This window comes from Nicotiana tabacum, chromosome 1 (assembly GCF_000715075.1).
Source record: "Nicotiana tabacum cultivar K326 chromosome 1, ASM71507v2, whole genome shotgun sequence".
In the NCBI taxonomy this organism is placed as follows: Eukaryota; Viridiplantae; Streptophyta; class Magnoliopsida; order Solanales; family Solanaceae; genus Nicotiana; species Nicotiana tabacum.
Window position 1 is genome coordinate 46040215 of NC_134080.1, and position 11087 is coordinate 46051301.

The window sequence follows — 11087 nt, forward strand, 5'->3', positions numbered from 1 at the left end:
AAGAATTTGAAGTACTCTATTATGTTGTTTAAAGAGTGAACAATCGTTCATAATTTTTTTTTCGAGTTCTGTTGACTTGTCTTGCAGGACACCATTAATTAACAAAAATTAAATGTTAAAACATTTATGAAAATTATAATAAACATATATCATGCATTTATCAATTTGGTGAATTTATCAGATATCTTTATGAAGTTACGTGCTGCTATATCTCCAAGAAAAAGTTGAAAGTATGTGAGATCGGATCAAAAGTAATACTTGAGTCTTATGCTTCACACATTATGAAAGTGACTAATCACTATAGATGTTAAAGTGTTTTCCCCTAATATTAAAGAGTGAATTAGTTCTAAAATCTTTTATTTTCTTATATTCTTTGTATTTAACATTACGGGCAAAATATGTGTCACATAAACATGTTCAAGTGATAGATTTTTATGTAAAATCAATCACATATATAATGCATTTATTGATTTGGTGTATGTACTAGGTGCCACTAAATACATTCATGATTTTTTTTCTTAAATAACCGTGGTGTCCGGTCCAATTTGCACGCACCTCAACTAATTTCACAGGCCTATTTCATTTGTACCTAGCCCTAGCGAGTTATTACATATAGGTTCTTTACCATCTTTATCTACCTCATTACCTATTACTAATTCCTCAACTTCGTCATCTACCCCTTCCCAGCATCCAATGCAAATTCGATATATGTCTGGTATTTCTAAGCCAAAGAAATAATTTTCTTTGAGAGCTAATATTCATGAATAGTAACCTTCTTGCTTTTCTCCGGCTGTGAAAAATTCAAAGTGGCAACAAGCAATGGCAGTTGAATTTAATTCCCTTTTGGAGAATAATACTTGGATCCTTGATCCTTTTACCCGTAACATGAACTTAGTCGGTTGCATATGGGTATATCGCATAAAATATAATTCAGATGGGTCCATTGAACGATACAAGGCTCGTATTGTAGCACAAGGTTTTCATCAAAAGCTCGGCATCGATTATTATGAGAAATTTAGCCCTGTTGTTCGTGCGACAACTGTGAGAATTGTTCTTTCCCTTGTTGTCTCTTTTTCTTGGCAAATTCGTCGGCTGGATGTTAAAAATGCATTTTTGCACGGGGTTCTTACTGAGGAGGTCTACATGAAGCAGCTTCCTAGTTTTATTCATCCCGACTATCCTAATCATGTTTGCAAGTATATGGCTTGAAACAAGCTCCCCGGGCTTGGTTTCATCGTTTCAGTGCATTTCTTATTTCTCATGGTTTTGCTTGCAGCAAATCTGATAGTTCTATGTTTATTTATCGCTCGTCTTCTCATGTCCTTATTCTATTACTCTATGTCGATGATATCATTCTCACAGGTAGTCATAATGGTCTTCTTGATCAATTCATTTCTCGTCTATATCATCAGTTTGCTATGAAAGACTTAGGCAATCTCCATTATTTTTTTGATATTCAAGCAGTTCGTACATCTCACGGTCTTCATCTGTCTCAGCAAAAGTATATTTCTGATTTATTACTTAAATTTCGCATGCACACATGCAAACCAGTTCGTACTGCCCTTGCTTCTCGCAATTCTATTTCTCTAATGGATGATGAGTTACTTTCAGATCCTAGTGAATATAGGAGCATGGTTGGTGCTCTTCAATATTTGACTATGACTCGTTCGCATATTGCCTAAGCTGTAAATATTGTCTCTCAATTTATGCATTCTCCCCATACCACTCACATGCATTGTGTCAAGCGTATTTTCAGGTACTCTAACTTATGGTCTGACTTTGCATGCCCTATCTCCGACTTCCATGGTTATTGCCTACTCAGATGCTGATTGGGCTGGTTGTCCTGATAGTCGTCGTTCTACTTCAGGTTTTGTTGTGTTTCTAAGATCTAATCTTATCTCTTGGCGTGCAAAGAAGCAACCAACAGTTTCAAAATCGTCTACAAAGGCTAAGTATCGGGCTATTGCATACACTATTGCTGAGACTTGTTGGATTCGTCAGATCCTTTGTGAACTTGGTATCTTTCTTCATGAACCAATTCGTGTATTGTGTGACAACATCAGTTCAACTTACATGACCGGTCATGATCGCTCAAAACACATTGCTGTTGATTTTCATTTTGTGTGTGATAAGGTTGCACAAGAAGATCTTATAGTTCAATATGTTCCGACACATTTACAATTAGCAGATATCTTTATGAAGGGTCTGCCTTATCTCGCTTTTGTTTTCTTCGGGACAATCTGTCTGTTACTTCTGCTCGTCTAGATTGAGGGGATGTATTAGTGCATATAGAATAGGTAGAATTCCTTTAGTCTTACACTTTGTATTCTAAAGAGTCCTTGTTTACATAACCTTGTACTCTAGGTAGAGTCCTTGTTGACTTGATACATTGTACTATGTATAATATTATATATATTAGACAAAGCTCTCACACTGAGAGCATCTTGGGCAGAATACTATTCTTCACATGCCACCTCGTGGATAGATGGGAAGAAGTCACCTTAGTATTTATTGCCCCCGGGGGATTTGAACTTAATACATTCATGATGTTACTGTGTAGTTATCTCCAATTAAAGAGAAAACTGAATGTAAACGACTATGTTGCTCGGACTCTGCAAAAATATCGTTTGTTGCATGTCATATCCTTTCGAAGTAGTGCATTTTTGGAGGATCTGACACAGGCACGGTGACATTTTTGGAGAGTCCACGTAACATGATGTGTTACATCCTTTCCAACAGATTATAATGTTCTTAATTGCGTCTTCGGATTCAAATAGCATTGGTATTGACAATCCAATAAGATCAAGCATAGCTTATAGAAAAGTTGCTCAAGGTCATCCACTGAGAACTGCTCTTTGTACACCAGAGGCCAATGATAAGAATACATTCTTGATAAGAAAAATCAAATGCAAGATGAAAATGAATAGCAGTAATGTGTATTTTTACACTCAACATTGGATGAATGAACACTAAATGAAGTCATTACCAACACAAAAGAAGAGGCCCTTCAATCAAGCCAAAAACAATCCCTTGATGGTTTATGCTCACAAGGCATAAAGCAGTGCAACGAAAGATCCTAGAGCTATTGGCCATAGATGTATGATTCGAGACAAAGTATTAGCGCCATTACATTGGTCATTAGCACCACTGAAGCATCCAGGCCTAGTTACCTTAGGCTCTCCTCCCTCCGTGACAAAGCTGCTCTTCGGTTTGCCATTGCTGAAGAGTACACACCAGAAATATGGGCCACCACCATCGGAGCCACTCACAGCAGCACCAACCTCCGTGTGATTCTTGCTGTTGAGAATATCCAAACTCTTGCTATTTCTTATAAGAATATCATTGAATGCTTCAGAAGGTTCGTCATACTTGGACTGACAAGCGAGAAATCTTCCGGTTATTTGAGCAAGTGATGATGCCTTCACATCACAGTTAGGGGCAAAAGTTTCGGCAAATTCAGATTCAGCAGGTTTCTTGGCATCTGGCCCTCCAACTGCACTACATTCACCTTGGTATGCTTTAATATATTGCAGAGCCAAGCATGCCAAGCCAGGGTTGCTGTATAAGGAGGATAATTTATTTCCGGTCCTGTTACTATTAAGGACAGCTACCAGCTCATCTGCAGGATTATCTGTTACCTTAGCTGTATTTTTTATCAAGAACATAAGCGTTAGAGGTTGATCACAAGGGCAATAATGGTGAATCAAGATCAAGAAACTGTCTGCTCAAGGAATATGCATCGGAAATGACAAGGGCAAATTACATCTAACCGAAGGGACTTGAGAGACATGTTGGTATGTTTTTGGTTAGTAAGAGTAATTAAGTATCTAAGCCTAACTAAAGGAAGAAGAACCGGAGAAGGGGATAGTAAGCATCATTTAGGTTGTGACTGTACTTCTAGCATACTCAGGAAAGATTATCAACACCAACTATATTTATCAAGAGAGTTAGAAGAAGAAAAAGTGAAGATACAAGATCAGGATGCAACATAGTTTTCAAAGGCATAAACTAAAGCAACTAGAAAAAGAATCTTGAGCAGTGTCCTTTCATTTAGGTATCTTATCATGTTACCACAAGTTACAAAGAGCAAAAAGCCAATTTGAGCAGCTTCCCCTATACTACTTGTTAGCGGAAACGTAAAAGAAAGAACACAAGATTTAACGTGGTTCGGATCAAAATAATCTTACGTCCACCAGAGAACAGTTGTCTTTTTAATATTAACAAAGGAAGGGGAGAGTTCCCAATTACACTTAAGAGAATTTCTCTCTTAACTCTCTACTCACTACAATGTGTTGTATTATTTTTGGGATGGTTTCTACAAATGAAGGAGTGCATCTATTTATAAAGGTAAAGACCTCCTCTTGATGTCATTGGTGACATCAAACTACCTCCTCTTGATGTCATGGGTGACATCAAAGGAGGAAGCTTCCTCCTAGCATCCACACCAACTCTTTCCACCAACTCTTCCAATTGGCATGCCATTGTTGACTAAACATAAACCAACACCTTCAATCTCCACCTTGGTTTGCGTTTCGAGCGTGCGTGTGAACAACTCTGGCCAAAACTTCTAAGCTTACTGGGCAACCCCGTTGTAAGAAACAAGAAGAATCAAACCATTGTTGAACATACCACCTCCACCTAACAACTATTCTCTTCGGAGTTGCATCAGTTGATGCACACCCCCGCCAAGTACTTGCAGTGTGCAAACTTAGCGAGCGGGACTATCTTGGTCAAAATATCTGCAGCATTATCGTCTGTGATAACTTTCACGACCTTGATAGTTCCCTCTTCAACATCTCGAATAAAATGAAATCTGACATCAATGTGTTTAGTGCGCTTATGAAATCTCTGATTTTTCATTAAATGAATAACACTCTGACTATCACATCTAAGAGTTGATTCCAGCTGAACCAAACTCAATTCCGCTACTAAACCTTTCAACCAGATAGCTTCCTTCACCGCCTCCGCTGCTGCCATGTATTCTGCTTCTGTCGTAGACAAAGCGGCAATCGACTGCAGAGTCGACTTCCAACTAACGGCACTGCCAACGAGGGTAAAGATATATCCAGTTGTGGACCTTCTTCTGTCAAGATCTCCTGCATAGTCAGAATCTACATAACCGAGAATTGAAATACCTCCACTTTTTCGAAAGGTCAGACCAACACCAGAAGCTCCTTTGAGATATCTCAATATCCACTTGACAGCTTCCCAATGCCTCTTTCCTGGGCTGGACATGTATCTACTTACCACACTTACAGATTGAGCAATATCTGGACGTGTGCATATCATAGCATACATAATGCTACCAACTGCACTGGCATAAGGAATCTTTGACATATGCTCTACCTCATCCTCGAACTGAGGCATTTGTAACTCTGAAAGTTTAAAATGAAGAGCTAATGGTGTACTTACAGGCTTGCACGTATGCATATTGAATCTCTTGAGAACCCTTTCAATATACCTCTTCTGAGAAAGATGTACAACACCGTCTTCTCTTGAAATCTCCATACCAAGGATTTTCTTTGCAGCTCCTAAATCCTTCATGTCAAATTCCTTACTTAACAGTTTCTTCAAAGCATTTATCTCTGTAATGTTGTTAGCAGCAATAAGCATATCATCAACATACAACAGTAAATAAATCATTGAGTTACCAGACATCTTCTTGTGATACACACAGCTATCAAATGCACTCCTTGAGAATTCATGTGTAGTCATGAATGCATCAAACCTCTTGTACCACTGTCTAGGGGATTGCTTCAAACCATACAAAGACTTCTTTAGTTGGCATACGTGATCTTCTTTTCCCTCAACTAGGAAACCTTCAGGTTGATCCATACAGATTGTCTCTTCTAGATCACCGTGTAAGAAAGCAGTTTTGACATCAAGTTGTTGAAGCTCCAAGTCAAATTGGGCAACCAATGCTAGTAGCACGCGAATTGAGCTATGCTTCACGACTGGAGAGAAAATCTCATTGTAGTCAATTCTCTCCTTCTGACTGAATCCTTTTGCAACCAATCTCGCCTTGAACCTAGCATCTTCCACTTCAGGAATTCCCTCTTTCTTTCGGTAGACTCACTTGCATCCAACTGTCCTCTTCCCCTTTTGTCTTTTCACTAAGACTCATGTCTGATTCTTGTGAAGAGACTCCATCTCTTCAGTCATGGCTAACCGTCATTGTACAGCATCCTTGCAAGAAGTTGCTTCAATATACGAGGAGGGCTCCAGATCCTTAATCTTTTCTTGTGCATCTACGAACGCATATGCAATCAAGTTTGCTTGATCTATAAGGCGTTCCGGTTCTCGTGTTTGCCTCTTCTCCCTCCCCTTTGCAATTGTGTATGGTTCATTGACAGCAAGTTCTTCAAGGTCTACATCTTCTGACTCATCTTTAACCTGAGTCTCTTGATCCTTTTCCTTGGCAAGCTCCACCGGAAGCTCCACCTGCTCGTCGTTCTTGTTTCCTGAAAACTCCACGGAAACTTTACGGGGATCAAGTATAGAGGATTCATCAAAGGTGACATCTCTACTAACTATAAATTTGAGTAAAGACAAACACCAAAGTTTGTACCTTTTTACTCCATCCACATACCCTACGGATATGGCCTTCTTAGCCCTTGGTTCAAGCTTTCCTTCATTAACGTGATAATAAGCTGGACACCCAAATACTCGTAAGTATGAATAGTTAGAGGGTTCACCTGACCATACCTCATTCGGAGTCTTAAAGTCAACTGCCGATGCTGGAGATCGATTGACAATATGAGCAGTAGTGTGAACTGCTCCAGATCCTTAATCTCTTCTTGTGCATCTACGAACGCATATGCAATCAAGTTTGCTTGATCTATAAGGCGTTCCGGTTCTCGTGTTTGCCTCTTCTCCCTCCCCTTTGCAATTGTGTATGGTTCATTGACAGCAAGTTCTTCAAGGTCTACATCTTCTGACTCATCTTTAACCTGAGTCTCTTGATCCTTTTCCTTGGCAAGCTCCACCGGAAGCTCCACCTGCTCGTCGTTCTTGTTTCCTGAAAACTCCACGGAAACTTTACGGGGATCAAGTATAGAGGATTCATCAAAGGTGACATCTCTACTAACTATAAATTTGAGTAAAGACAAACACCAAAGTTTGTACCTTTTTACTCCATCCACATACCCTACGGATATGGCCTTCTTAGCCCTTGGTTCAAGCTTTCCTTCATTAACGTGATAATAAGCTGGACACCCAAATACTCGTAAGTATGAATAGTTAGAGGGTTCACCTGACCATACCTCATTCGGAGTCTTAAAGTCAATTGCCGATGCTGGAGATCGATTGACAATATGAGCAGTAGTGTGAACTGCTTCAGCCCAAAATACTTTGGACATTTTGGCTTGTAGGAGCATACAACGAGCCTTTTCAAGAAGAGTTCTGTTCATTCTCTCGGCAACTCCATTCTGCTGTGGGGTATGCCTGACAGTCCTATGTCTTGAGATCCCATGAACCTTGCAGAATTCATTAAACTCTTCATTGCAAAACTCCAAGCCATTGTCTGTGCGAAGATACTTGATTTTCCGCTCCATTTGATTTTCAACCAAAATCTTCCACTCTTTAAATGCTTCAAAAGCATCACTTTTTGCCTTCAAAAAATGCACCCAAACCTTTCGTGAGAAATCATCAATAAAAGTGAGAAGATACCTCTTTTTGCCCTTCGATGGAAGTTTAGAGGGACCCCATAAATCTGAATGGATGTAGTCTAGCACTCCTCTTGTCTTGTGTTTGTCAGTGCTGAAGCTGACCTTCTTTTGCTTCCCTAGAACGCAGTGCTCACAGAAGTCAAGTGTGTTGATCTTCTCACCATCCAAAAGGTTACGATTGCTCAACATCTCCAGTCCACGTGCGCTCATATGACCTAGTCTCATGTGCCATAGTCTTGCCTTGTCATCATTAGATAACTGCACTGTAGATGCATTTGCAGAGCCAACAATGGTGCTTCCGGCCAATGTGTAAAGGCCGTTCTCCAGCTTGCCTTTCAGCATGACTAAAGAACCTTTAGTCACCTTTATAGTTCCTGCTTCACTCATGTACCTGTAGCCTTGTTCATCCAGAGTACTCAGGGAGATCAAATTCTTCTTCAGATCAGGAACATGACGGACTTGTGTAATAGTCCTCACGACTCCATCATGGCAGCGAACCCGAACTGAGCCAATGCCAACTATTGCACAAGTTGCATTATTGCCCATTACTACGGTTCCTCCACTTTTCTCATAGCTGCTAAACCAGTCTTTTCGGAACGTCATATGCAGAGTGCAAGCAGAGTCTAACACTCATTTGTTTCCATAACTACTATTATTATTACACGATGTTGTTAGTACAGAATCATTATCAAAATCATGTACATGTTCAACTGTGGATGCACTCGCCTTTTCCTTGGACTTTGACATTGGGCAGTCTCGTTCAAAGTGCCCCTTCTTACCACAACCCCAACACTCTGTATTCTTCTTGTTCACACGAGACTTTGATCTGTGCTTTGATTTGCTCTTTCCCTGTTGCCTAGTCCGGCCTCTCACAAAGAGCTCACTTGCATGGTCATCTCTATCTCCTTCAATGTGTCTCCGCACATCACTAGAGTTAAGTGTCTGCCGCACTTGCTCAAGCTTGATAGGCTCCTTGCTATACATCATTGAATTCTCAATATCACGATATCCTGAAGTCAATGAAAATAGCAAAGCACATACAAGCGTCTCCTCCTCCTTTTTAATTCCTGCAATCTGTAAGTCCATGACAAGTTTATTGAACGCATCTAAATGATCTTGTAACGAAGTACCTGACCCCATCTTAAATGTGTGAAGACGTCGTTGTAACAACATCCTTGTTGTCACTGATCGGTCTTGGTATAGCCCTTCTAGCTTTTCCCATAACTGTTTGGCCGTCTCTTCGGTACCCGTACTCACTTCACAAAGCACGTTAGGTGCAAGGGATAGTTGGATTGCACTCAATGCATCCCCTTCAATCTTCTCCTTGTCGGGAGCTGATATATCCTTAGGATACTTTCCGTCAATAGCATGGATTGAACCTTCCCTCCGCAGTAACGCCATCATCTGGATCTTCTAGATATTGAAGTTGTTGCGTCCACTGAATCTATCAATTTCAAACTTCATGGAACTCATCTTTGCTTGTTCTTCCTCCTTGGATCGTTAAAGAATCTTGTTGCTCTGATACCAATTGTTAGCGGAAACGTAAAAGAAAGAACACAAGATTTAACGTGGTTCGGATCAAAATAATCCTACGTCCACCAGAGAACAGTTGCCTTTTTAATATTAACAAAGGAAGGGAAGAGTTCCCAATTACACTTAAGAGAATCTCTCTCTTAATTCTCTACTCACTACAATGTGTTGTATTATTTTTGGGATGGTTTCTACAAATGAAGAGTGCATCTATTTATAGAGGTAAAGACCTCCTCTTGATGTCATTGGTGCATCAAACTACCTCATCAAAGGAGGAAGCTTCCTCCTAGCATCCACACCAACTCTTTCCACCAACTCTTCCAATTGGCATGCCATTGTTGACTAAACATAAACCAACACCTTCACTAAATAATGTCAAATCTTTCTAAATTCAAGGATGACCTTACTGAACCAGCAAGAAGACTTGTAACCTATATTTTGCAGTTGAACTAGATAGTTTCTTGTCTGAGCCATATATTCAACATCATCCGTTCCAAACTTCCAATAATTTTGGCTAGGTTAATAAGGCAAGACTCACACAGAATCCAAGGTTCAATTGTTAAGATATACCTTTTGACAATTTCCTAATTGTACAAATAACCTATCCCAGAGCACAATTTTGCACACTACTACTTATGTTTATTGGGGTTACAACATAGGCGACGCCAGGATTTAGAGCTTATGGCTTCGGGGTTCTAGTTCTTATAAGTTACTGAATTCTAAATTAATAATTTTTTACATATTCAATGAATTTCTTAAGGCAAATACATGGTCTGGACCAAAGCGACTGGGTTCAGCCGAACCTGTAGTCGATGGGCTAGCTCCGCCCCTGGTTACAACATACCATTACCAATATACGTGGGAAATGGTCAATATTGAGCAACCAGATGATATAATTTAACAAAGTCTCCAAAAGTAGATCTACCTCAGAAACTATGCACTTTATATATAACTACTATCCTTTTTTTTCGGGATAAGGAATTACTCCTATCTTGTTTGCATGAACTTATAATCATCAATGCTGAAATCACTCAGCACATTATAGTTTATTAAGCAAAAACATACACCCAGAACAAGTTGTTGATAATTCCAAATATAGTCTTACAAAAATACTCCACTAAAGGATCTTTAGAAAAGGACACTGTGCTATCTTGTAACTCAATCCTTAAGTAGATCCAAGACTAAGATGGGCACAAGAATTAAACAGTGGAACACATTTACCATTAGCTCATTGAATAAACAAAGAGTAGAAACAAACACCGCAAGATTCTTATAAAAAACCTTCAGTAAAACAGTCCACTCAACACAAATCTACTCAGCAGATAATAAATGAAACTATAATTCAAGTAACAATAAGAAAACCCACTTGAAATGTCAGATCACAAACAAATATTCCCTCTACCTATACAATGAACGGAACACAAATTAGCAATATTTATTCAGAGATGAACGAAAAAGAGGAATCTTTACTTTGAACATTTGAAGCAGAAGCAGAGATGAAGAAAATGCAGAGAAGAAGGAACCATTGAGCCATTGCCATTTCTGTGAAGTTGTCGGCGGAGTAAGTGAGCTTTTCTTGAAGGTATATAAGAGAAGCTAGCTGTTAAGCAGAGGAAGAAACAGCTTGCAGTGGGTCTCGCTCTGTTACTATGTCTATTTCGATCTGATACTTTATAAATGAAGCGACACCATATTGCATTTAATTACTGTAATGCCACCAACCGAAAGCTCATTTCCAACTGATATAATATGTATTATAATGACAAAACTGCCCTTCAAAAATTTCCATAACATAAGACAACCATTTTGCGACAAGTTACCGTTCGAATTGCAGAGTACGAGCTTTTAACTTTCTAGTTCTGTTCAGTTTGGATATTGTACTGCAATTCA

General features: G+C 39.4%; 1 protein-coding gene across 1 annotated transcript; it reads right to left on the minus strand.

Moving 5' to 3' along the window:
* Nucleotides 1-2818: 2818 nt before the first annotated feature.
* LOC107805848 (uncharacterized) lies at nt 2819-10843 on the minus strand. The gene is made up of 2 exons (XM_016629944.2): nt 10668-10843; nt 2819-3643 (listed from the first exon to the last, which is right to left on the minus strand). Exons 1-2 carry the CDS (start codon nt 10735-10737, stop codon nt 3045-3047), a joined length of 669 nt encoding a protein of 222 aa, XP_016485430.1. The 5' UTR covers nt 10738-10843; the 3' UTR covers nt 2819-3044.
* Between the last annotated feature and the right edge of the window lie 244 nt (nt 10844-11087).

Coding starts and splice junctions, on each gene's coding strand:
- LOC107805848 (XM_016629944.2), bottom strand. CDS start 10,737: ATGGCAATGGCTCAATGGTTCCTTCTTCTCTGCATTTTCTTCATCTCT. Junction 3,644..10,667: donor TTCTGCTTCAAATGTTCAAA/GTAAAGATTCCT, acceptor TAAAAAATACAG/CTAAGGTAACAGATAATCCT.